Source organism: Pelmatolapia mariae, linkage group LG8 (genome assembly GCF_036321145.2).
Source record: "Pelmatolapia mariae isolate MD_Pm_ZW linkage group LG8, Pm_UMD_F_2, whole genome shotgun sequence".
NCBI classification, from domain to species: domain Eukaryota; kingdom Metazoa; phylum Chordata; class Actinopteri; order Cichliformes; family Cichlidae; genus Pelmatolapia; species Pelmatolapia mariae.
In genome coordinates, this window is record NC_086234.1 from 7,573,166 (window position 1) to 7,601,096 (window position 27,931).

Sequence of the window (27,931 nt, forward strand, 5' to 3'; positions counted from 1 at the left end):
AACTTTATTAGTGTTTCAAATGACTGACATTATTAAAATACACACTGTGCAAACAGAGCATAATAACTCATCGATATAAATAACTTATTTGTTGTAGAAGAAGAGCGTTATACAAAAGATAACAATACACTTTTGGAGAAAGTATACTATCAGTATTGTTAAAATAAAGGCATTATTTTAAAAAAACAGACTCACTCACTGCTTACTGTTAAACAGACTGAACAGCTCATTTCCTGAATTTTTAAAATGACCTCACAGTTGAATACAAGATGGAAAAACACATTTTAATAAATTAAATATTGTTAAAGTAGAACATTGAAAGTTTATCACCCTGTCCACATCTGCCTCCTCTTCACTCATGCTTCAGTCTATAGCCCCTTCACCTCCTCAACTCTGCTCCTCAGGCCTGAAACCCATCTGATTCGGCTACTCTGCTCTGAATTTCACTCATTATTTGCTCAGATTAGTTCTCCACACTCTGCTTGGTTCAGGTAAGGTTCACCCTGCTGCTCTGGTCAGCCAGTAACCCGCCCTGTGCTCCATGTGAATGTTATCCATTCTGGCCTCGGCTAAATATTTTATCCCCGACCCATTCACACTTGCATTATTATTCATATTTGCCTTTTTATCTAAGTTACAGTATGTTTATCTATCAGTCAGTTCTTGAGTGTGACATTTTGGATTGATGTCTATGAAGGGCAAAATGATCCTCTTGGGGGGTTCAAGGCAAAAACTTTTTTACCCCGCATAACCCCAAAATTTCCTGTGTGATCAAAACCCATTTTAGGAAAAAGCATAAAACTAATTAGTTTTATGCTTTAATATATATATATATATATATATATATATATATATATATATATATATATATATATATATATATATATATATATATATATATATATATATATATATATATATATATATGAGAGACTGCTTAAAATATACGGTCGAAGCTTTAATGTGTTGTCTGCAGTGCATTTCAGCCTCAGTCATCTCTGTGTGTGTCCAAGGGTTCACTTTGGTGTTATCCAATAAAGCTGCTGTGTTTCTTCTCTATTCACTTCAAAGTTTTTCTCAGATGAAGACCTTTGTAACTCTGTGGATTCATGAAGGAAGCCAGTAAGCCCCCTCGTGCCTTTACTCCACTTAGAAACCATGCTAAGCCTATCAACCAGTAAGCCGCACTTCATACACAACAGCCTAAGGCAAGGAAGTCCAACACTATCTGGCTCTGGTACGCAGAGATACAAAGTTACTACAAGGCCTCCGGCTAAGTGACATGTTGTCAAGCTTTTTAGGAAAATGAATTTAATTTGGATGCACACATCAACTTGAAATAGGAGTCGTACTCGGTTGTTTAGCGCTTCCCTTGAAGTGGCCAAATCAACACATTTGGGTATCATTTGAAGCCTGCTCATGTCAGGCAGAAGGAGCTGACAGCGCAGAGGGAAGCAGAGTTACTTAATTCTGTGTGAAACCAGCTTCGGGCTGGCACTGGAACCATGTGACAGCTGAGCCAGGACACGATGTGTGGGAATGTTATTAGAAGTTATCCTAGCCATTTTGTGCTTTCATTTAAAAGGCCTTTAAAAGAGTATTCACACTTCTTTGGTAAGGTTTTGTTTTCTTTTACAACACTGAGTCACTGGGAATATATTTAATGGAAGGACCTTGGCATAGGTTATAAAACAGCAGCTACCTTAAGGGCCTTTTTCAGTAAGTGCACTTTTTTTGTGTGTATTTTAGTCATAATATCAAACAAGCTCAGCCTAGTTAATTATTAGTACAAACCAGTTGGCACAGTAAAACTTGCAGCTGTTAATCGGTGTAAAATGAAGCCTTCACTGTGATTTTTGTTTTGAAAAACATGAAATGTCAGGGATGAATGCTTTTTATACATAATACAGTCGGTTTTATATAACTGCCTTCACAAAAATCAACATTTACTTAATCTGTTGTGCTGTTGCTGCATGGTGTGTAATTACATCAATGGCTCCATCTTTCAAATGTCACTTGGAGCACCAAGAAGATCCTAGCCTGATGTAAATCCAAGCCATGATTAACAGGGAGATGAGGAATGAATGCGAACCGGGGACGGTACAGCACTCAGCCGATTTAATTCTTACAATTTAATTTGAGCGCCTGCACAGAGCAGAGACACCGACTGATTTTTAAACGCTTCCATCTTAATGCAAATGCGCACTTCTGCCAATGTTGATTACCTGCCTTTAGCGGCTGTCTGCAGAATGACCTTCTGTCCTCATGTCACGACTCTATTTGCCCCTTTAAGCTGCCTGTCAAACATCTAAACATTCTTCTTCCCGAAGCTCTGGTGTGTTTGTTTGAGCATGATTAAGGAGCCACGGGCATACAAATGGATTTATGCAAAACCAAAATTTCCTGTGCATTCTACAAGATAGATGATTGACACATCAGTGTCATATGTCAGGACAAAGATGAAAGCCTATTATTTAGATTAGGTTTAGATGTTTCATTTCATTAATACATCTCCTATCACCCATGCTCAGTCATTTCAATGCATGTGTTGCAGTAGCAGCACTCCAAAATGGCCAGCAGGTGTAGCAGTGAGGTCTCTGAATGAAGATACAGGATGAAGAAGAGAAGAGGAGGGAGGACTGGAAGCTGCAGTCAGTGGGATTAATTGAACTGTCTCATTTAACCACCATTAATCTGTCTCTTCTGGCAAATACCATATTTAACTCCGTCTTTGACCTTTTAGCATCATCTAGTGTCATTTGTAGCGGAAATGGTAAAAATTTAAGACCGCACGCTTATGTATTTAACCTTATTAGCTTCCCTAAGTCTTTACATCAGAGTAGTCCCATTACCCTTAGCATCACAATTAGGAAAATCCCATGAAGCTCATTCCTCCTCCATCATCGCTTCCTTTCTACCTGCTCTCTGCAAAGGTCTGGTCACACTGCTGCTCAGTTTTCTGTTATTGTTCACAGGAGCGACCACAGAGAAGCGAGGTAGCATTAAGTAGCGCATTCACAACCTTTTAAAATCAGAGCTCTGCTGCTGTCACTTTGATGTCTGCCGAGAAAAATGCTTTTTCATTTATCACTGACAAATACCTACTTCCTCACTGTCCACCTGTTAAAGAGATTACAAAGAAGGCATGCAAGTGAACTTTAAAAAACTGCAGCTCCGAGAGAATAAATAGGGTCTGTGATTTATTTCTGTCCTCGGCGTGGCTAGGGCAATTTTCCACACCTGCCTACAGAGCTAACAGTATTTCATCCCATTATTTGGTCCTGCCCAAACACCTTCTAAAACAAACGGGAAAATAGAAAGCATTGGATTATGTTCTCCTTCATGTGGCTCTCTTTGACTCTGATAAAGGTTGACAAGCTATTTCAGTCGCTTCCTTTTGAATGGATTTGAACAAGAGAGCAAAAGAGGCTTTAGCTGGTTTCAAATGAGCATAGGTTTGGTAACGAAACTGTGTGACAGTTGGCCTGCGTGAGGACTTCTGTTTCCCCGGCGGGACATGACACAACCAAAGCACATGATAACTCACATGGCTATATGTGGGCTGTGTAAATGGTAAAATGGACTGCACATGACTACTCAAAGCACTTCACGCTACAAGCCACATTCACACATTGATCCATATTCTAAACATTCAGGGCTTTTTCTGTTGCACACTTGCGTGCTGATGGATGGATCGGGGGCAGAGGGGTGGACCTGCTGGGACCCACAGCTTGAGAAGAGAGAAATGTCTCTCATATGCAAATATCTCCATTCAAATGAAGCTGAAATTGGAGCCAAATATTGTTGCTCCACTTGTATAACGGGTTGAAGCCACAGGCCAGAATACAGTCATGTAATTTGCTAGTGGAGAGTAGATCACTGAGTATCTGTAAGTCTTAAAGCCTTCAAAAAGCACTCAGTTTAGTTCTCTCATAAAAAGCTTTAAGGGTCTTTTAAAAGTTTTATATTTCATTCACAAAGGCCTTAAATATTTTTAAGGAGGCTCTTCAACTTTTTTTTTTTCTTTTTAATCGAGTTTCAACTGGAACCTTGTAACTATCTTGCAACAGTAGCTGGGAAGCTTAATGACTTATCATGGGCACCAAGTTCACCTGTACAATTGTCACAAAGGGGGGAATGACCAGGCTTTTTTTTAGTGGAGGGGTTTTAACATAAGCATCTATGGGGATTGACTCGCTATTGGAGGCAGCCTCAGCTTTTTCATTGGTGCAGAAGATTGCCACTTGACGATTACGCTAAATTTGTCATTTTGTGAAGTATCCGGTAGTTTAAATGGTTTTACTTTTAGATCATTGTTCACTTGTAAGAGTAAATGGCTTTCAACTTGATACACTTCTGACGCTGTTAGATGAGAAGCTTTCAGACTTCACATTGTCCACAACAGGCTTCATAACCATCTCATCCGTGACTGCTCAAAGCTTCTGTGGTGCATTTTGATACAGATATCACCACCTTCCCCTAAAGCATTGAGTGCGAGGGCATTCATCTAGATTAATAAATAATCTATCGCTGGGCAGGAGTGAAACTTTGTTACCAGCAACCTTAAGTGGTTTCTGCATTGCCTTGTGGAACTCTCACCTTGTGTGCCGGGCTCTGACACTTCCCCTTATTGATATCAGTGTGATTTATGAATCTCTGCTCCCCTGGCCATCCTCAAACTGGAGATGGGAGGATGATTTATCCCTGTCTGGCGCTGCAGGGTGTCTACTGCGGGCGAGATAAGGGAGGAGGCTCTGACTAAACGAGCTTTCAGCCTGAGTAGCTTTATTCCTTTTTTTTGTGTTAATGTTTTCTCTCCTGTTTTAATGAACAAGTCCATCTGCTGGGTGCCACCATCTTCACCTTACTTCTTCTCCGTGGACCTTGAGAGCAAAAGATAAAGCGGAAGAACCCAGTCGATTGTGGGTGACTCAGCTTTGATTGTACAGCTTTTATAGGATAAATATTCTGAATGCATGTTTTCTCTGAAGCCTGTCTTTGTTTGATTAGGGTCTGACATTTGTGTTTCTCAGTCAGAACTCCGGATTGTACTATAATTGCTTGAAGCTGAGGTCCTCGGAGCGGTCGCCATTTGTCATTCTTAGACTGTTTTCTTCACTGTGCTTTGTCCACTAAAATATTTTCTCCTCTTGGCAGAGCAAAATTGAGTCGTATTTCTTTCACGGGTGACTCTTAATTACCTATATTTAGGACAAGTCTTATTATACCTTTAAGAAGAAAATTGGATTCTACCCTAAAATTTTCCACTCGTTCGCATATCTGAAAGATTTAGTCCAATTGGGTAAGCCTGTACTTTTTTAAAACGACACAATTTCCATCCATTTCAGTTGAAATCCTCCCTCTGCTCTGCGTCTGATGTAACGTCTGTGTTACAGGTAATCACAGTAAGAGCTCTCCCCCAGGAAACAAGTGTCCTCACTAATTCTGTGATTGTGTCTGTGTTGCTTCCTCTTCAATGAGTTTTAATTTGAAGGCCACGGTAACAAGAGATAAATCCTATTGGACGCCCTGCAACGCTGGCCTTTGCCATCACCGGCCCCATTAAAGGATACTTTATTGATTGTAAATAGGCTTTGTAATTAATGGAGGGTCACGGCGGTTCTCAGGCTCAGAGGAAAGTCTGCACCTGCTGCTAGTAGGATTTCTTTTATGTTTAAAAAATTTAGATGGTGATTAAAAATGTAATCCATTCCACAGGAAAGTTGCTGTATGAGGGGCCCAAGTTAATCCTCTAATAATAATAACTCTGGTTTCTCAAGATTATGCCATGACGAAGTAATTCCTCAAGCTAGGCTTATAGATAAACCTACATATTTAAATAATTAGGCAGGTAATGTGGTGCCCACTTTACCTGCCTGGCTCAAAAGGCACATTAGAGACCCGCTCTGTAGAGGCCCAATCCAGCCTTTGATAGTCCTGCTTCCAAATGGACTCCTCCGTGCCTGTATTTTATATTTAATCAGAACAAACAAGTGTGCTGCTCGTGGTGACCGGAGCAGATGAAAGTGGCTCGTTGTGCAGGCACGGTGAATGTGCCTTTAAGTGTTTTTTAACGCACAGGAGGAGCATTACGCCTGAGCTGTGGAGGATCCTGAGATGGGCTGCATCCGCTTACGCACATTATCTGTGAAAGCATGCTGCTTCTTGGCTTCCCTTCACAAAGGCCGGTACACAGGGTCAGAGAGAGTGGGAATGAGAGATGTGTATGCTTACACCCTCAGATGAAACATTGCTTCAGCTGTGTATATGGGTACATTTTTGTCTGTGTGCGCTCGTCTCTGTTTGGCAACCCGCAAGTCTGTGTGTGTGTGTGTGTGCTCGGTTGCCTACTCAGTATGCTGTCTTCTGAGATTCAAAGCATTGATTGCCTCCTCTAGATACAGACAGCAATATCTCTCCATATTTTCTCCTTTGGCAGTTTGTAGAGTGCTATAGTTTTGCCTGGTTACCTCCCAGTTATACATATGGAAACACATTTCAAGGCTAGACTGTAAAGCCCTCTGTATTTCATCCCTGCTGCATTGTGAGCAGCTGACATAAAGCTCCAGTATACTTACTGAGTCATGGCTTTTTGAGATTCTGATTTAGTATTATAATCACAGAATGCCTTCTGGCCTGTAAGCTAGCTGAACCAGACATAATAAGCTGTTCCCTGCTCATATTTTATGCTGAGGTGAAGTAGTGGTGAGTTGCATGAATACTAGCATTGAAGCCCCTGTGCAGGCCCTCTTATATCTGTAGAGATATGGGTGCATGCCAATAGATCTGACCTGCTGCCACCTTACACTCTCTTATCACTGTCTACATCTTGTCATGCGGGAGCATGTGATTCATACCAATGAGCGGTTTCTATTCTGAGGGAAGGGCTTGCATGGTTCTACATGACAAAGAAAAACACACACTCCTCAGTGCTGTATGGTTTATTTAGACTAGCAAACGGTGTCTTCTCGACGACATCTCCTAGTGAATGAGTCAGATCTCAAAGTATCTAAGAGAAATATATACATCTCTTTGTTGATGGTAATTAACAGTGTGAAAAGAGCTTTTATTAAGTAAGACTGGACTGTAAAAATCTGGATTATTCCAGTCAGCCCACACTAAGATGTAGCTATCGGTGGTATGTGTCACTGCTCAGTCACCTTGAACCAACAGTGCTGCTTTTGACGTGACTAATGCTTTTCATCTATCCCTCTGGTAGGTGTAAAGATCACTTGTGTCACTGCATTATAAAGCAGCTGCAGTGATTGCTGTGATTAAGGTGCCTTTTAACAAGTTCTTACCCACAGCTGAGGAAAGCTGTAAGTTATGTAGTCATTCAGTAGTTTAACAGTCATGGAGCTTGCAGGGGTGAGATGAATAAAGTTGGGAGAAAAATAATATGGCATCATGAGATTCTTAGAAGAAGGGACAAACTGCTAAAAGAAGGCAAAGAGGTTTGTATCAGCATTGACTGTTAGACCCACAGACTCCATTATTAACTGATAAAATATGTGAAATTAATAAAATGGCTAAAATTCCAGAGCCGTTTGTAAGCATATAATTTGGCCCTATGTGGAAAAGATGATTGCACCCGTTGTTACATGATAAATGATGAATTAACTGTGTATAAACAGGCAGAGTTCAATTTAATTAGCCACACTGAGACAGGAGCACTGCCAGACCTGTTGAATCCAGGAATCACTTAAATGAAACTTGTCTGATGAATCGAAGCAGGCTAAAAGATCTCAAAAGTAACACATCATGTTACAATCTAAAGAAACTCAAGAGTAGATGAGAAACAAAGTCACTGAGACTAGAAAGCGCTATAAAGCTCTTGGGACTCAAGCAAACCATGGTAAGAGCCATTATCTACAAATGAGGAAAAACTGAAACAGTCGTGAACGTTCCCAAGAATGACCAACCTACCAAAATTAACGACTCATCCAGGAGGTCACAAAAGAACCCAGAACATAATTTAAAGAACCGCAAGTTTAATTTTGTGATTCAGTAAGAAATAGGCTTGGAAATAATGGTATCCATGAAATGCTTCAAAGTGAAAACCACTGCTCACCAAAAAAATCACAAAGGCTCATCTCACATTTACCAAAACAAATAACTTGATGATCCACAAGACATTTAGGAAAATATTCTGTAGACTGAAAAGTCCCATTACATCTGGTGTAAAACTAACACCGCATTTCATAAAAAGAATATCATAATGACAGCCAAACATGGTGGTGGTAGTGTTATGGTCTGGGGCTGCTTTAGGACCTGGATGACTCAGTGTATTTAATAAAAACCATGAATTCTGCTCTGTAAATCTTGAAGGAAAATGTCCTACCTTGAAGCTCAACCTTGCTTGAGTTATGATTGGAAACACACCAGCAAGCCCACCTCTGAATGGCTAAAGTAAAACAACAAACAAAAGGTTTTGCATTGACCTAGGCAAAGTATGGACTTAAATCAGATTTAGATGCTTTAGCATGACCTTAAACGGGCTAATCGGGCTTGACAGCCCTCTAATGTGGTTCATTAAAACAATTCTGCAAAATATAGTCAACCTAAATTCTTCCATCTTGTTCCCAAGGGTGGCACAACCAGTTATTATGTTTACTTTACTTTTTCGCATAAGATCAAGTAGGTTTGGCTTTTTCCCTTAATAATTAAAATCATTATTAAAAACTGTATTTTGTATTTACTCTAATTTCTTTGATTTGAAACATGTAAATGTGACAAATATGCAAAAAAGAGAGAAAGAAATCAGGAAGGGAGCAAAAACTTTTCACAGCACTGTATAATTATTACAAATAGTGTTAGACATGTTATATTCTTTGAGGATACATTTGCCTGTAGCATCTGCTAACTTGCAGTTAGTCAGTTATCCATATAACCACATCAGGTGGTAATACCAAGCTCATGAGAAGTGAGCAAATGCATCATCTGGGCAAAAATAAAAAGGAGGCTAAGTCAGCCTTTCCTTGAATCATTCATTTTATGGCTTATTATTTATTCCGAGGAACTTGTCAAACACTGACTGGGAGACACTTCAGTGCTTGGTAAATGAGGTCGGATGTATTTGCATTTATCAACAGTAAGAGGCTGTTTTTATGAGCAGTGGCAGATCCAAGTATACAAAAAAAGATAAAATATTAAAAATGTCATGAATCACATTTTGTTGGCCTCGATCACACCCTGGGCAGAGGATACAGATATTTACTGACACTGTGATTGACTGGGGAGACGACTGGAGTGGTAACCGCTGTCAACTGTGTTATTGGATGCACAATCTTATCTGACATCAAGATCCTCTGTCACTGCAGGTGATATCTAGATTTCTCTACGTATGTTGGTACTGGCAAGAAAGATGTTTAGTTGAGGATCTGCAGAAAATCCTGGAAGTTCTCCTCACTATTGCCAACTTTATTTACCCATTTTTTTCCTAATTGGGGGGGAAAAAAAGGGAGTTTTAGGTCAAACTTTTGGTACTTTTTGGGGAAGAGAGATCCAAATTTTGCCCAGTGGCTGTGAGGTCTTGCTTTTCCACACTAGGCAGCTCATTCAGTTGACCGAGTGGCAGCTGATATTGACGTAAATGAGGTGTACATGTGAACTAACCTTCTCGCTGAGTGATAATTATACATGTAAATATTACTGAAGTCATATAACACTTATCTCTAACCTGTGTATGCTGTTTATATCAAATGGTGGGGTTATACAGTCAGCATTTAAGCTGTGAAGAGCAGTAGGCTAGAAATGATGCAGACGTTTCTGCTGATGAGGGCCACGTTTGGCCAAGTATATTTTTGTCTGATTGCAGTCAACTGCAGTATATATGAGCGCAGAGTAGGAGATAACAGATGTGAGATTAAGCAGAATGCAAATATGACTCGATGATATCATGGATAATTTAATTTGCAAATGACATCATTCAAGCAGGCTTTAACTTTCATATGAAATCAGCAACACTTTGGCAACATAAAGAGTAAATGAATCCACGTCTTTGCATCTTGTTTTGATCAGTCTGTTTCAATCAGAGCGCTTGTGACTTCTAACATGTGGCTCTTATTTACAGCTAAACATTGAGCCAGTTTAAACACTGCTCATATTTTATGCTGCGCTTGAGTAATTGTTGCTGAAGAGAGTTGCTTAGATGACCCTGCACAAGCTAGAAATGATCGTGCATCCCTATAGATCTGACTTGTGGCCACCTTACCGCTCTCTGTACATCTCTTGAGAGCATGTGATTTATGCTAATGACCATAAATGGAATTTGCATGGTTCTGCATGATAAAAATCACTCCTCGTTGCTGGTTTGTTTATTTAGACTGTGTCTTCTCATTTGCATTTCCTGGGAAATGAGTCAGATTTCAAAGTGTCATAGGATAAATAATGTGCAAGTTCTACTTGTTGTTGATGATTTAAATAGGTGTGGATTGTAGAAACCTGGATTATTCATTCAGGTAAACTAAAATGTAGCTATTTATATTACGAATCTCTCCTCAGTCACCTTGAACCAACACGCCTGCTTTTGATGTGACTAAAGCTTTTTATCTATCCCCCTGCTAGGTGTAAGGATCACAATCTTATCAGACATCAGGCTCCTCTGTCACTGCAGCTGATATCTGGACTTCTCTTGGTACCCACTTATTGGCAAGAAAGACACTCATTTATTTAGTCATCTGCGAGCAAACCCAGCCAAACTCGCTCAGAAGGTGTCCGAGGGACAAAAATAATAATCGCACATATAGAAAAAGTCTGAGTGCTGAAAAATGATTAGACAGTCACCACTTATGGTATTTGAAACAGTAAACAAACCCAGCTGGAGCCATCTAAAGTGATTTGAAGTTGGGCATGGTCTGATTCTGGCAGCTCCCTCCAGTTGTTTAGATCAACTTCTTTTTCAGTCTATTTTCTTTTTTTCCCCCTCTGCACTTGAGCTAAACTCAAAATTGGCACCTGCCACGGCGTCATTCAGTTTTCAATCTTGTTGAGACATACGGCTTCAGACTACAGAAAGCCAGTCTGGTACATTTGATGAAATCAAAGTGAAATAATCGAAATCTGGGTTTGCTGTGGGATTCAACATCGTTTCATACTTTTTTAACTACTCTGTTGTGTGTTGCCTTACAATCTTTGTTGTTTCCCCAGTGTTCCTTATATTTGTTAGCAGTATTATGATTCTGGAAACATTTAGACCTCCTCTCAAGGTCATTGGGGGATTGTGAAAAACATTGCTTAAGCAGCATTGGGGGAAGGAGAAGGAGGGCTTTTTGAGAGCTTTTCCATGTCCTCGTCTTTGAGGTATTTTTTTCTTTTTTGTTGTTGTTTGGGTCGAAAGCCGGCTTCTCAGCTGGAGCCTGTCTGTGGGGCTTTGCTGAGTCACTCCCATCTAATGGAGAACATCTGCTGCCATGCTTTTTACTATCAGGACTCACAGCAGAGATACGTGAGCCCGTGAAGGGGGTGGAAGGAGGTGTAGGGGGTGGGGGATTAGTTGGCTAGAGCAAGCTGTAGTTTTAAAATGAATGAATGTTATGGTTTAATACAGATCTTCTCATCTTTCATCATCTGAAATACCAAGAAATCCTCCAACTTGACCAACCATAATGGTCCTTTGTCTCTCAGAACGGAACTGGTACATCTGAAAGATATTTACCTATTTTTGATTAGGTTTAGGCACAACAACAACTTGAGTCATCTTGGATCAGAGTGACCTAAATTTCCATCATCAGACGGTGAACGTCAGGCTTGGTGCATCACATCCCATCCTCCAAATGAAAGAAATGGTAATAATAGCAAACAACAGTCTTCTGTGGTGTCCTCACTTGTGTGCTCATCACCAGGAGAGTATAATCCTGTTTTTACTAATACAGGGCTCATTAGTAAAAGAAACCATAACTTTTGGTTTGAAATTGGAAGGGTGGGTGGTGAAGAGGTGTACAAGTGCTTTTATAAGTGGCCTGTAACACAAGCTATAAGACAAGTGTATAAATAACTTCAGTTTTTCATGTCGTACTTACTTTCTATGAAGGCTTAATGAAGTTCGAAGTTTGCACATGTACCTTATGAGGCTGTTATTTATGCAAGGACAGGGACATATATGTACCCATATATATATATATATATATATATATATATATATATATATATATATATATATATATATATTTGATCTTTATTAATGTTTCTGTCCTACAAAATACTGTAAATATCAAACCTTAAAGCTCGTCTTTTTTTTGGGTTGCTTCCCTCTAGCCACGTCTCACTCTGCAGGCATTATCTCATGGTCATGTTGTCCATAGTTTATGAATGAAAAACAATAAAAGCATTTTTTCGCTTTTTAGGAAGTATAGTAAAACCCGTGGTACTTCCTTCTATTCTTCCCTAATTGCTTTGAAGCATTTGATCTAGCACTTGATGACATAGATAAGATTGGGTATACATGAATGGGATTTCCCCAGCTTCAATCTTCTCTCATTAATCCCCATTAACGTTTTTGAAGGTTCTTTATTCTCTCCTGCTTTGAGAATGTAGCTCTGTGGTTCTGCTTTGATAGCCATGATAATGTTTTTAACTGTTCAAGCCCTTAAAAGAAAAGAAAAGAAAAAAAAAAGTCAGATAAGACTGATCCTGTTAGTCGTAGTTGCAAATGCTCAGAATTTTCAGCCCCTCTTTTAAATTCTGGTCAAATAGAGCACTTGTTACATGTCACTCTCTGACTGTCTGTCAAATAACATTCTCCTAAGCAAACCTAAACATCAGTTATATCTTATGGAATACAGCTGGTGGTGCTTGAAGTGCCCTTGGAAATATTAATATTTATCTTCTGTCTTTTCTTTCTCCAACAGATTCTTCTGTAGTCGAGTCCAGGGCATCTGCTGCAGTCATGTTTAGAAACAGCTTGAAGATGCTGCTGACGGGGGGGAAGGCAAATCGCAAGAGTCGCAGCAGTGGTGAGTCTGTCTTGTGATGCCAGCCACAAACAATGACGCATCTGCCTGTCAACACACAGAAGGTGTTGGCTAGCTCTGTCTGTGTATTTTTAGGAAGCGAGCACATGCAAGCTCAGAGGATGAAACATATTTTGAACTTGCTGCTGATCAAAATCTATCAAATCTTTTCAGATTTCAAAAATAATACTGTCATTCGATTTTAGTGATTAGAATTCTTAATTAAATAAATGTATGACGTGACCACCATTCAAACCAGTTTTTTAGGAACAGAGTTTTTAAGGTAGTGAGCATGTAGGTTCTTCTAAGCAACCTGCAGAACCGGCCACTGTTCTTCTGTGGATTTAGGCTTTCTTGGTTTCTTCCGTCCACGTAATCCCAGAGACACGCCTGACTGACGTACAGAACTGTGGCCAGTTTCACAAAGATGGGTTCTGACTACTAATTACATAAAATAACTGATCAGACTTCATGATCTCTGAATGAATCCTTTAGAAAAAGCACTTTATCCTCTGAATTCTGGTTAGCAGAAAATGTTTGAATAAAATAAGAGGAGAAACACAGATACTGAAAAATGGTACCGAGGTGTCATAAGTGATTAGAAAGAAATGTCCTGCTTTCTGTTAAAGCAGTAGCTAGGTGGCTAATGATTGAATGTTGCAGCTTATAGGATGCTACCAGCAAGGTCTGAAAAGTGAAGCTAACATGGAAAAGCCTTAAAGCTGTGTTACTTTTAAGCCTTTGAATGTGGGCATGTGGTTGCAAATATACTTCAGTCCTGTAGAAGTCAATGGGACAAGAGCAATCTCTGTAAATACCTTCCTGCTGAGTTTTATGGGCTTGCTCGCTCATTTTGCATCATATCAAAAGGAGGTATTTGGATGATATTGGTCATTTATGAAGGAGGAGTGCAGTCCCACCCATTCTTGTCATCCTGTTGTAAAACATGGTGAAAATTCTCATCTGGAAACTTCGAAACAGGACTTCACAAATAAACTGGTGCCATCATTTATAGCAACAAAAACTATCCACTGCAGGTACTGTCTTAGTTCTCATACTGCTTCTTCTCCTTCGTGGTGAATTCCAGTGTCACTCCACAGCCTTCTTCCTCCATAAATGGACATAAACACAGTACCATGAATTTTGCTTTACTCTTTCATAAATACTATAATCTGGGCTTCATAATAAAGTCGTGTTCTCAGTATTTATTTTTCTTAGCGACACAAATTATGAGTCATGTTTTTTTGGGGGGATTTTTTTATGCGTGCTATTGGTCAGTGTAAGTGTCACTTGTTCAGGCTAAGTTAGCCTTGCGGTAGATCAAGATCTAATCCTTCATACCAGTTTAAACTGTCTTTGTGAAAGCAGGCCCAGGGCTTTGTGGGGTTCTTACCATCTGTTGCTGAACTCTGCCTTGTTCCACTTGTTTATGACTATGTTGGGAATCCTTTGCCAGTTTTGGACTGATAATTTACCCGTCTGATAGTATTGGATTAATGTATAACAATTGATGCATCTAACATTCAAGAGATCAAGAGTTTTGCACAGCAGTGTTCATACAAACCAGCTCTTCACTTCTGCTGCTCGAATAGCTTAACCTCCTGCCGTCAGTTGAAGCGTGCTTTTGGTCATGCCGTGCTGCACCGTGAAGAGCTTTGTTTCTATTATACATTCACAACAGGGGATTTCTGAGCTGGCCTTGGTTGTTTAGCTTTGCACAACCATAATATGTTGCTTCAACCTTGAACTCAGTCAGCTCTCTTGGCACCAGTTGAGTTGCCCTTTATACTTTTTGTTTGTTTTTTTTGAAAGTGTAGGTTTCACCATTGTTTTGTCGCTGGGGGGTTGTTTAACAACAGGTGTGTGCTATCCTTCATCCAACAAATAAAAACCCTTGTGTGTAAAGATTGCTTCCTGTGCTGTACCGTCAGAGCTGTAAAACTGACACAGTGTTACTTCTGGGCCAAGTGCATCACTTCCTGCAGAGCCTCCCACTTGTCACCCACTTTTAGTAGTTTGCGTAATTTGCAGGAAGTTGTGATTTTTCTATTTTGCTATTGTCATGCATCAGCATTGCTGTATAATGCATGGTGGGGTGTTCGTATCGTGCACAGGGCATCTCTGGGTCTTGAGGAGTCTTATGAGGCATTAAAAAGTCTTAAATTTGATTCTCAAAGGTCATGAATATTTTGTCTGCTATCCTGTAGACATTTGCATTAGTTGCCATGGCGAGAACACTTCTTTGGATCCCAGAATCTAAATTTGAAAGAAGAAGAAGAAGAAAAAAAAACATTTCAAAAAGCACATCATCTAATTGTTTCACAAGACAAGTGCTTATAATAGGGTCAAACATATCCAGCATTGCAAACAGACTCCCACACACTGTCATTAACAATTTGCCAAATAAATATATATATACACAAAGAGAAGTGTCATATAAGCAATGGCTGTAATCTTACACTCATGGTAAACAGTTTACATATGGTAAAAAGTATAAACACCAAATGTGGTTTTAATTCATGTCATAAATAAAGTGAGAAATTAAAAACACTGTCTGCCTGTTAAAGGTAAACTAGTGAAACGTTGCAAGTGCAGGAGTCTGTGTGCAACACTCAATAATTCTAACTGTCATAGCTTGGGATAGCTTTGACTATTCATTGTGCACAGTTACTCTAATTTGACTTTTGTACCTGCTGATTCAGTGATTCATATTGGGAAGCCTTTTCATATGTTGTATATAAAAAGAAGACTGATTTGACTTTGTAGTCTGAAAAGTGAAGCCTCCAGTTTTTCTGAAGCTATCATTAGGCTCATTTGACCTCTGACCTCAGCTTGCTTCTGATAAGTACATAGTTTCAGTCAATAGTTTCAAGTCACAGTGAATACAACATGAAGTTCGCCTTGCAAATTGTGGCCCCACAAGGAAGAAAAGAAGCCATGTAGTGGGTCCAAGCTTTCTTTGATAAGTTGCTAACTTATGAACACGGTGTCTTCAGTTAGTCTGTCACATCAACCTCTCACTTTTTGCATCTGATCTCAGAAAACCAAGATGACAACAACCAAAATGCCAAAACTGGGGTCTCAAAACAGGACTTCACAAACTAATGGGTGATGTCAAAGTGGTTATCAATTTTCTTCTCTGCAAGGCTTCAAGGTTCAAGTAGTTGAAAAACATACCTCCTCTCTGCTTTGCTTTCTGTGTGTTTATGCGTTAGGTTAAGAGGAGATCAAGCAGCTGTGCATCACTGAAGTACCCTCCAGTGTTTTGATATCAGTTGCTCTCACTTTGCAGGGAATCTTCTCCTCCCAGCAATGCAGTGCAGTGCACTTCGTATAGTCTCTTCAACCGCAACATCTGTACTCTGAAACTTCCTACATTTTATAGCACGTATGCACATCCTCTAATAGACAGGTGTCTGCACTGACGCCGCTGCTGCTTGGATAATTTATTTTAACACATAATTTAAATGTTTTAAGCTGCCACGTAACTTTCAAGGACATAAGGAGAGGTGGTAACACCCTTATCTGCCTACGACAGACAGGGAGCGCTTAAAACTTGTATTGTGTGGATGCGCTTCCTGCTGAAATTAGTCTCGTTTCAGATGGGAGATTGTGAAATAAGATGCTCGTCCTCTGTGTTTGATACGGTTTCAACGCGGCGTCTGTCTTCAGGAATGCCAGAGCTCCGAAGGGGGAATAGACCCGTTAATCTGAAGGCAACACATGAGCCCACTGTCCCTTGATCTTCACTGCAGAAATTGTTTGAGCCCTAAGTTATTAAGCTGATGAATGGCAGTTTTTAAATTGAATAACACAGATAAGCTGCTCTGATTGCGAAGAAGCTGAATTTCACAAATCTGTATCGTAACACACTCGGGGAATGGGGCGTTATCTGTCAGGGAAACAACATTGTGTTTGCCTGTTTTGTCCTCAGACACTATCACATAAATGGTTGAATTAGTTTTCCAGCTCATTCTTCTCGGTCCAACCTCTCTGCGGTTAATCAGATGCCATTCAAGATCTGAAGCGAATGTTCACTTGAGCACACATAAGCTCACACCCCGAGATTCAGGCTGTTTAAACAAAAAGGACAAATGTCTCGGAGTTACGGCGGCAGCACTGTTTAGAAATCAGATACTAGGGTTTTCATTAAGACACTGAACAGACTGCATACACTGTGTGTATATAAGGCTTTCTTTGTGACACAGCGGCCCACTGTTACTGTAGCCAGCGGCTGTTTCATGTACAAGTGCACCCGCCTTGAAAGCCAAAAAGTGAACGAGATGGAAAATATCCCCTCGTGATCTTTGCCTCTTACGTTGTTCCTTTTAGAGTTTCTAGCTGGCATATGAACTCAAAAGGGAGGCATGTGGAGGAGTTTGTTTGATTTTTGTTTTGTAAGATTCTGACTGCCTTCCTCTTCTTGCCCCCATCGAGAAGGGGTGGAGAAGTGAGTCTACACTTGAAACAAAGTCAGCAGTCTGACATTGCAATTACAGTTTATGGCACTGGCTGATTAGAAAATGAGAACTGGGGTTAAAAGGTTGGGGTATCTGGACAGGGAGCTGTTGCATGACTAATGAGTGTTGAGAAGATGGGCTGGAGCGTGGCATTTGAACAGACAAAATGTAGTTGCACATGCTTTCTGCCTTTAGAGTTAGTACTGGATACATTTGCATCAAAATATTTATCTTATATTTACCTGAAAATGTAAATATAAAAAAAAAAAAAGCTAAATGGATCCATTATGCTCACTTCTAGCTCCATATTTGTATTTTTGGTCTGAGTTTCAGTTTCTCTTGTGATATTTGGATGATAAAATCAGAAATTGGTGTAAACAGCATGGCTCCATCCATCAACAGTTCAGGGTGGAGCTGGTAGATATTTTATTGCCACAGTTTGGGCCTCTTAATACCAAGTGAACATCACAGCCTACCCGAGTATGGTTGCTGATCTTGTCCATCCCTTTAGGTCCAATCTTTTGATGGCTGCTTCCAGCTAGATAGCTAGATTCCAGCCATATCACAAAGCTCAAATCACCTCAAACTGGTGTCTTGAACATGACAGTGAGTTCACTGTACTCAAAAGGCCTCTCTGAGAAATGTTTCCAGCACCTTGTTGAATCTATGTCAGAAGGAATTAAGGGAGCTCTAAGGGCAAAAGGGGGCCCAACCTAGTACTAGAAAGTTGTAACTGAAAACAGTGCTAGAGGTTGCATATCACAGAAAATAAGTAAAAGCATAATGGATCCCTTTGGACCAACGATGGGCTTTTAACCTTGTGATAGACCAGCAACCTGTTCAGGGTGTACCCCGCCTCACCTCCTGTGACAGCTGGGATAAGCTGCAGACCTCCAGCAATCCAATTTCTTAACCACTTATTCAATTCAGGAGAAGTGGTTAAGGAATCGTATTGATGGATGGATAATAGAGCCTCTTCAAACACATAGTACAGTAGCTAATGTGACACAGTTTCATTGTTTTGCTCAGGTTACATTGTGGCTCAATTATTGTGGTCCAAACCAAGGGCAAATTAATTTTTTTCCCCTTTTTAGCTGTAATCTAGTTCATGTTCACACAGGCAGGCTCACCAAGAGCTTTAAGCATGAAGTCATATGGACTGACAGCTCACTGAAAGGCTGGTTTTATTGATGTCACCTTGAATTTTCATCATCACTAGATTCACGTGGGAAAATTAAACTTCAAAGTCTGGCAGCAAGTTATGCTACACTCATGTATTTGTCTTCTCTAAAATTCACAACTGAATATAAGCATCATTTGTCCAGAATGTACCTCATGACCATTTGTAAATATTACTCCCCTACTTTTCACTCTCTTTTCTCTCTTGTCCTCTCTGCTAAAGTAGAACTGATTCATGTCTTTACTGACTTATTTTTATTTTTTGGCTCATCGAGCAGAATTGCAGAACTCATACCAAACCATAGCTAACAAATATTTATGATAGTTTAAATTTTAAATTACGAATTTAAAACCGTCTTTCCCTTGAGAAGGCTTGCAGCTGAGGTGCTGTGCTTTCACACAAACACAACTGAACCATAGCAGAATCTGCTTTGGAGACACCCGTCATCCACCTGTGTACTCCACATCGGAATTTGATTGACAGCTTCCATACTGGCCCAATTAGACCAGATTAATCAGGTGACTGCACTGGAGTTTGATTGAACCACAGAGGTCTGTGTACAGTACACTGTTTTTGGTTTGTGCATCCACAGCGCTGTCCATTTGCATTGTGCACTGAGGCACCTTCAAGATTGATGGTTCTACATCTCGCTTGACTGATTCTAACTAACCTCTGTAAATTGGAGAAGACAGTCTTGTCGGATACTCTTGCCAACCTGTTATTATTATACTTTTTTGTTTTTTGCTTTATAGAGAATAAATGAAGCAAGCTGTTATTGAAGAGAACTGAAAAAAATACTAACTTCTTAGAAAATGGATACAGACTTAAAGTCACTTTTTTGTTAACAGTACGAATGGCACAAATGCTGCCATGTTTCCCTCCAGTTCCACAAACTCGACAAGTCTGAAGGCAGCAGGTGCTTGACAGGAATCAAATCAGTCCCCCTAATTACAGCATTCTAATTGATGGCTCATTTTCCACAGTGGTTGAGAAATCTAATTAGAGATCATCAGATCAGCAAACATGCTTTGAGCTCTAAGGCACAAGCAAGGAGTGACACCACAGCCCGGCCTAATGCGGTGTAAATGCAGTTATTGTCAGTCTTTAGCAGCAGATAAAAACCACGCCTGCACTGGGTAATTCTTGTGAAATGACGGGCGTTCTATCATAACTTTGACTTTTTAAAAAAATATCCCATGTAGGTTAGTTTAAAGCATTTTGGACTATATTGTGCGCACTTTTTAATATCTATAAATAAGTGCAGAGGGTTGATCTGAATGAATAGAAACCTCCATGACAAAAGTAGACGTTTTCAATAATTGCACGACTTATTAGGTTGGCTTTTTATTCACAAAATTTTACATGAATATAGTAAAAAATAGTGTAAAACCACCATGCTTTCGGGCCAAGTTAAACTGTGACATTGATGGTACGGTTTTAAATCCTGCTATGATTTTGATTCCATGTGTTCCTCTGCCCACTGATTATAAACTTTAATTACCCTAATCAAGATTTCCTGGTTGAAAAGATACATGCCAAATTTATATGAGCTTCTGGTTCATTAGCGCAGCTCCTACCTAGTTGGTATTTTTGTGAATAAACTAAAAGACCTTGACAAATATAAGATGGGATATTATGGAATAGCCTTGGAAATACTTTAATGTTGTTGATTAAAAAAAAACAACTGCTATATCCAGATCTGGTTAGTGAACCATTTGCATTCATCTCCGGTTCATACATTACTTACTACGTTTTTGTGTTTGCGTATGTAATTCAGATTTTATCTGACGAGTAGTCGGTGTATTTTGAAATCTAATAAATGCACTGGAAATAAATGCATATGCAGATGTTGCATATTTACATATATATTGCTACTTACATGCAGAGCAAGCTATGGAATATCCAGTAAACATTAGTGACTGCACTGACTGGGTAGAAATAAATCATTCCACAATGTAGAATATTATCGGGTAGATGTAAGAGGCGACAGGAAGGGCAGCGGCAGCCTAACATGAGCTGATTCTGGCTGATCTCCACAGAGCGACAGATTGGCACCTACTGCTCCGCAGAATGTCCCCTTCCTTCCTGTATTAATGAACCCAGGGAAAAATGAATGGAGGGATTTCAGTGAACCACGTTCTGTTAACATGTGTGAACACGGTCCACCTGCAGAGGGATACCGTATGTAGACCTTCGTTTTCCCCATTCACAACAGATTGTGAAATGTCACGGCTTCTGTGGTTATGTAATATGTTTTTGTCTTCAGTTCTGGTGTTATTTGTGAAAATTACAATAGTTAAAGATATAGCGTATAGCATTTTTCATGTATTGAAAGTTTTTTTTATTAATGCTTAAAAAACAAAAGACACCTCCCCTGATTCTTTAACAGCATAAGAATGTATTTTTATCTGAAATATTTGGCAAAGGTTTTGTTTATTTTCAGGTCATTCCCCCATCTTTCTCTCTCCACCTTCGATGCTCTGTCCAGCATGAGCCTAAAATATATATTAAAGAAAAACAGTGGACAACAAAAATACAGAGGATTTGACATTTAGGCTCACTCCTAAGGGTTGTCAGTGCTTTTCCTCTACTAGTAATTGGAGCAAACGCAGCAAAAGACTCATTGCCCCGAAATGCAGAACTGACCGCCACAGGAAATCCTTTGTGCCGGTGGCAATAAGACTGTTTAACTCTTCCTCACTCTGTAGGTGATTCTCCTGAGACGATTACCTATGTTATTCTGTTCCCTCCCAGACCGTGCAATATTACCTAAGAGTACTTATTGAATATTTGTTTTCATCCCCCCATCATATGCTGCTACTCCCTTTATTCTATTGCACAATACTTTGTCACTTTCTAGAATCCCCTGCACTGATAGTTAAGTTATTTATTCACCTGGATATAGTTATGTATATTACTTCGTTAGAGTTATCCGATACTATGTCTTGCACTATCCTACTGTATATTACTGTACACTATTCTTATTGTATATCTTATATCTTATTCATCTGTTCCTCTGTCTCTCCTGCTTTCAGCATGTACATGACAAAAGAATTTCCCTCGGGATAAATAAAGTTGTTCTTATTATTCTTATTATTATTCTTATCTACTAATCATTAACAGAAAATCACAAATACTGGAACACAAAAGCCTTAAAAAGAGTAAAAACAGTTAATCTGCCTTTAAATAGCATTTTGTTTATGACAATGTTCCCAAGAAATGAAGCTAAGCACTTTTGTAATGAGTAGTTGGTCCTCATAGCTGCTGCTAATCATCTAAGTTAAAAAAAAAAAAAAAAAAGTCTATTTTTGAAACCGCTTGCTCATTAGCTAACGACTTGTCAATTACAAGTTGTTAGCCAATGGGTAATTATCCATTATGAAAGATAGTATGAGCAAGTTATACAAAATATTTAATTAAACTTAGTGTGATTTGAAACGAGTGATTGAACCCATAGTTGCACAGGAAATTGGCTATTTTCCTGTGGCTAGCTGTTCCAGTGGATAGTTTGGAATCACAGCTGTCACCATCTGGTGGCCTTTATGTAGAATCCATGTTCAAGGCACTTGACTAAGGGCCAAATGGACTTTTTGCATACAAAAATGACTAGACTGATTAATCAGCTGCAGATTTTTCTATTTATTTGTTTTTTGTTTAATTCTGCTGCTCTCTGGCTAAACTCTGCATGTCTTAATTCTCTTTAAATGTGAACATTAACATGCTGTGTAAGCACAGACTGTAGCTGGTGAAGCAGACAATGAATATGTGAATCAATACGGTGCACAGCTGTTGAGAGAAGCTTTGACCTTTGGTTACAGAGAACAAATAGTCTGATGTCTACAATCTGCTTGAGCTTCTCTGCAACATGTCATTTAGCTTTCTTCATTCAGCAGTTGTCATTCTGAGGTGCCTTCATGCAGTATTGACTGCACAGTCTGTTCTAACTGTGAGATGCCATTTAAAAGTAGATATATGCACGTGCATAATTGGGTTCCTTTATCAGTGCTTGAGACATCTTTCCTCAACTTTTCCTCTTCTTTCTAGAAATCTCATTATCATCTCTATCATCTGTTAGAGTACTCACTATGGAACTGGTCTGCAAAGGTTATCAGTGGTGACGTGAACGTTCTTCCTTAAACAACAAAGAAAACAGGAGAAGCTGCTCCTCCAGTGGCGTCTGTGACGATACAACCAGTGTTGATCAGGTGGGCGGTTTAGCCGCCCCGAAGCTGCCCACCTCATCAGGCACCTGTGGCCTCCTGACTGATGCCATGGTAACAAAGCTGCAGCAAAATGAAAGTGTGCTGAAGGTCAAAGACAATTCAGACTTGTAGATGGACTGTTGAGAGGGCGCGGGGCGGTAAGAGACGATGTGCCCGAAGTGTCACTTGTGCCGCTCTCCTGTCTTGTGGAGTGTGGGAGGCACTTATTGGCTCGTCATTATGGTTCAGCAGAGCCTCTTGATGCACATAAAGCCCTCGTCACAGCCACCCATACGCCTTAGCTGAGTGACCTCCTTTGCGTCCTTTAGGCTCAAGAATGTTACACCCTGAAACCTCTTATATAGTGAGAGTCATGTCATGACATCGGTTCAATCTGATCAAATGTACGACAGATGGACACATGAAATGTTCATGGCTGAAACATGCATTCATTTTTGAGTCTATCTCTGGTTAAACCCAAAATCTAAAGCCAAAATTTCATTGTTGACCTTAGTTTTCTTCATAATGAACATTCTCATATGTTGTGTTACAGTTTAAATAGCAAAATTGCACCATGTTAGGTGTGATGTGGCATGACAGAAACAAGCATTGGTTACCTGAATGATTGGTCTTTCTTGACACTTCACTGGAGAAAGCTGTGGATGTTGGGTGAGCTTTCAAGGGTCATATCACTATGTGGGATAGATAGCTGCTCAAAACAAGAGCGTATAAAAGGTCTCCTTTTCATTTTCACACAGGGCTCATCTTTTAGCTGTTATTCTTTCTGTATCAAAGTAATTTTCTATTGCAGCAAATTCTACTTGGTTGTCTCCTGTGAGAGCCAGTCATCATGCCGGGCTGCGTGTGGACAGTGAACTGGCATTTACAGAGCACTTTCCAGTCTTACAGATCACTTAAAGTGCTTTAGAGTACAAGAGAGATTTATACACATACAGTCCTTTTTTTCTGTACATTTAAAGCACTTTATCCATCTCTCATCCATGGCCAGGTTTGAATCACCAACATTTCAAGCCTAAGATGCAGGACATCTGGACAGTGGGAGAAAACCCATGCAGGCACCAGGAGCACGTCCTTCATCACAGGAAGGAACTAGCCAGGCTTTGATGGCTTTAATTAGCTTTAATTACTTAAACTTTTTATGTCCTCTTCCCTTGTAATGATAACTATCACAATGGAGGTGTCATTGTTGCCACTTTTTTCATTATATTGGATTACAATGCATCAAATTTGCTTGGAAATCTGGTTATCTGCTACCTATGGAGCTGTTTTGTTTTTTTTGTTTTTCACCACATACTCCTTTAGAATAAGCTATAAAGACAGTTATTGCTATTGCTAACTGCTGAAATGAAACAAAACACACACACACAATACAGTGAAGTGGATTCTGTGCTATAACAGGCAATACTCACTGTTGCCAATGGTACTCAACTCCACATTGTTCCCTTTGTATCACCATCGTCGCAATAGTGAAGCACATCCTCTTATGGCTTTTTACTTTAGTACTCTCTGATGTGTAAAAGATGGCATGAATCATGCATCTGATTGTCAAGCCACCAGTCTGGCTTCCACACTCAGCAGGTCTGGCTTGATTGCCTTCATGAATCTATATTAAAGGCCTGATGTGTGGCTGAAACCAGTACGTTATGTGGCGGACTGTCCTCCGCAGGGTCTTGAACTCCTCACGATGACATTGTCAGTTGCGACAGCCGTTCTCTGGCTATTTTGAGTAAATTCACATGCTGTGCTGAAGTACAGTGACATTTAAATGGAGACAAGCACAAGAGACTGGCTGTGCCTCGCTCTCATGCAGCTCTTTTGTAAGGGAAGTTGTATATTTCAGATCAGTAGGGAGTGGGCAGCATGATGCGTGGGTCTAACCTCTCCTCCGTCTCTGATCACAACGTCAATATCAGTAAATGGATGCGTGCATTTCTCTTCCCTTTCCTCTGGCTTTTTTTTTCTTTTCATTTTCCTGCTATCCCTGTATGGCCTTTTCCTCTTTTTTTTTCCCCCTTTGTAGACGTACACAGTAGAAACCTGTTTAACCAAGAAAAAAACTAAATAATGATGGCATATTGTAATATTAGAGCAGGTGCCCCGTCTTTCCATCGGCGACATTATTCTGAATCTGGATCTGTGTCGTTTCTCTTACCCCATGTGTTCATGTTCATAGCTTGTTTAAGGGGACATATAAGTGGCTGTGGAGTAACTGACATTTAGCAGCTGGTATCCGTCCTAAAAAAGTCAAACAAGGAGTTGTGTCAGACGCTTTATGTTCAGGGAAACCAACAGGGATGTAAATGTGGCAAGATCATTTATGCACCATATTAGCTGTGTTTGGATTAATAGCTTAATTTCCTTGAGTATGTTAAAGGAGTAAGAAGAACAATTTTGAGGGAATCATGAGCATAAAAGTAAAAAATCTATATTGGGCAAATAATATGGTGCCACTGAAATGCATGTATTTAATGTCTTTGACTGGATAATTTAGGACACCAACTGCCATAACTGTAATAACTATTTTTTAAATCAGTTAGTCTAACAATGCACAGTTTTTTTTTTTTATAAAATCATTCTTTTAAATTGTCTAATCAACAGAATTACAACCACAATTTGTATTATAATATTGAAATGTATTGTTTTTAAATTAATGTTACTGTTGTGCAAGAAACAAGAAATACAAAGGAATAAAAGGCAGCTGACACTTTTGATTCAAAAATGAATGAGGAAAATAAATAAAAGCTTGAAAGCACTCTAAAAGCACTTGTATCCCTGCCTCTGCTGGGCTATGCATGGGGAGCCCCAGTAGCATAATGGTGAGGGCATATAACAGAAATCCAAAACATCCTTAGTTCAGTCATGAACTGCATTTTTTTTCCTTTTTCTCCCCTCCTGCTATCAGAAAATGAAATAAATATCAAACAAGGCTTACCACATAACATTTTATGTAGTGTATATATATTATTTTTGTTCCCCTCAGTTCCAGTGGTGGATGCTCATAATAAGGATTGGTTAAAAAATCAATTAGTTAGTGTAGCATATGTGCAGATAATCCTACTGAGCCAAAAGCTCAGGTGTCCGATTGCTCTAAATGCCCTGTTTCTAACAGTTTCTCCTGTTCTGTTGATGTTGATGAAGGTGGGTATTCCTAATATGGTCATCTCAGGCACACAGCTGTGCGTGTTGCAGCCCCTCCCACCTGCAGTGCAAACCTTTTCTCTGTGAGGGGCAGCCAATTAGAAGAAAATTGTATGAAATAAAAGAAGGGGAAGGGGCTGTTTTCTGAAGGAGTACCTCCGTGAAGGCCCAGTATAAAAGATGGCTTATGGCTTATGCACAGATGCTCTAGTAGAGGCAAAGAAAAAATGTATAGAGACAGAGCTTAGCATAATGGAGCCTCTTTGTCTCTCTAAGCTTATCAATTTTGTTTGCTTGCTAACTCAAATTCCTGCCTATATTTCAGTTTAATTCAGTTTTATTTATACAGCACTTATTCCCAATAAATCCCCTGAAGATGCTTTGTATTGTAAGAAAAAGACAATGTAATACGCTTCGCAATGGTAGGAAGGAAGAACGCCCCATTACCAGGAAGTAGTCATCTGCTGTGACCAGTTAGAGTTTTAGGCTTTGTTATTTTTGCAGCAGTCAGTAAATCCCATGAAATCCATTCCTGCCTTGTATGTTTAGTCTGCATTTGTGTCAAATCTATTTTACTGACAAAAGCCATGACAGCTTATTGATTAAATTTACTGGATATCTTTAGAATCTAGTAACAAGTTTCCAGAATATTCAGTGGAACAAAAATGGGAATTTAAACATAACCTAATCAGCAGAGAAAATAGCATTTGTGTCTATACATACACTCAAATTCATGAAACAGTACAGAAAAAAAAGAGCAGGCTGGAGTGAATACTATTATCTAGAAGCTCCTGCTATGCCTCAATACACAAGAAAATGTTAAGAATTTTCACAAAGGCATCTTTCAGCTGTACCTCCCTGATGGGTATTGAGCGCTCTGTTGTATTGTATCTCTGTAATACTGGAGCTTTTAAGATGTCACCTATATCCATGCTGCGCCTGTCTATAAAGGAAGTGCATGTAGTCTAGAAAAAGTCTCTTCTGTGCGACTAAAATAATAGAAATCGAAGAGGCAATTTGAGAACCGATGTATCACATATGGATTCGGGAGAAAACACATGTACTAGATAGTGGAGCATAAGCCTCCCACCTTTCAGTTTTCTCTTGTTGCTTTTGTAAGATGCCACTGAAAGGAATTTTAAAAATTGATACCCATCCTGTTTTTCCACCTTCACTAGCTGTGTAACTAAAAATGTGAGAAAAGTATTTCAGATTTGTGAGAAACCTTAAATAATTGAATTGCAATTATTTTGTGTAGGCATGCTTTTCTGCCACCCATGATAGAAAAAGATGCTTACAAAAGATGATCAGAACTTTATTCTATTTAAATCCCATTTCCATGTGAACAAGATCAAATAATGTGATTACCAAAATGTTATATTAATATTAACAATACAAATTGACTGACTCTGCAGCTCCTTCCCCTTCAGCTCATTTTTTTAACACCTTCAAATTTACTGTTGTCAGTTCTCACAGCTTTCATAGTATTGTTTCCAGCTGTTTTCACCCCCCAAAAAACAGTGTTAAACCCATAGACTGTATATTAAAGATGGGCACAGCTCCATGATGTCACTTACTGCTTTTTGTGCTGTGGTTTTGAAGCCTTGGGTTTCATAACTAGGCTCTTAGCCTCTTTTGAGTATTTAATTAAAAAGTGATGGTGTGGATGAAAGCATAAACCCCTGGGATTGTCAGCTAATGCTAACAGTAGTTTGCTAGCTTTGCCTGCTAGGTGCATTAGTTAGGGGGGGATAAACAGGCTTAAAAACCGAAATGGGTAATTTTTTTAATTTACTTTTAATGTATTAATAATTTAAATACAATTTTTATTATTTAACTATTGAATTCAATATCAAATTATAATCACATTTCCTGCAGGAAAGTAATTTTTTCAGTTATCTGCATTATGAGTAGACACAGAAAAGCCAGACCTGCCTTTTCATGTGCTTGACCTCTTCATGTGGGAGATGGAGAGATTGG

The 27,931-nt window shown here is 39.4% G+C and overlaps 1 protein-coding gene across 2 annotated transcripts in view; it reads left to right on the forward strand.

Moving 5' to 3' along the window:
• tanc2b (tetratricopeptide repeat, ankyrin repeat and coiled-coil containing 2b) overlaps positions 1-27,931 on the forward strand; it is a 167,549-nt gene that overhangs the window by 27,856 nt on the left and 111,762 nt on the right. For both annotated transcript variants that reach the window (XM_063482665.1, XM_063482666.1), the window contains one exon: positions 12,849-12,953. In XM_063482665.1, the coding sequence (XP_063338735.1) occupies positions 12,887-12,953 (67 nt within the window). In that variant the 5' untranslated portion in view covers positions 12,849-12,886. The remainder of the gene's footprint in view (positions 1-12,848; positions 12,954-27,931) is intronic.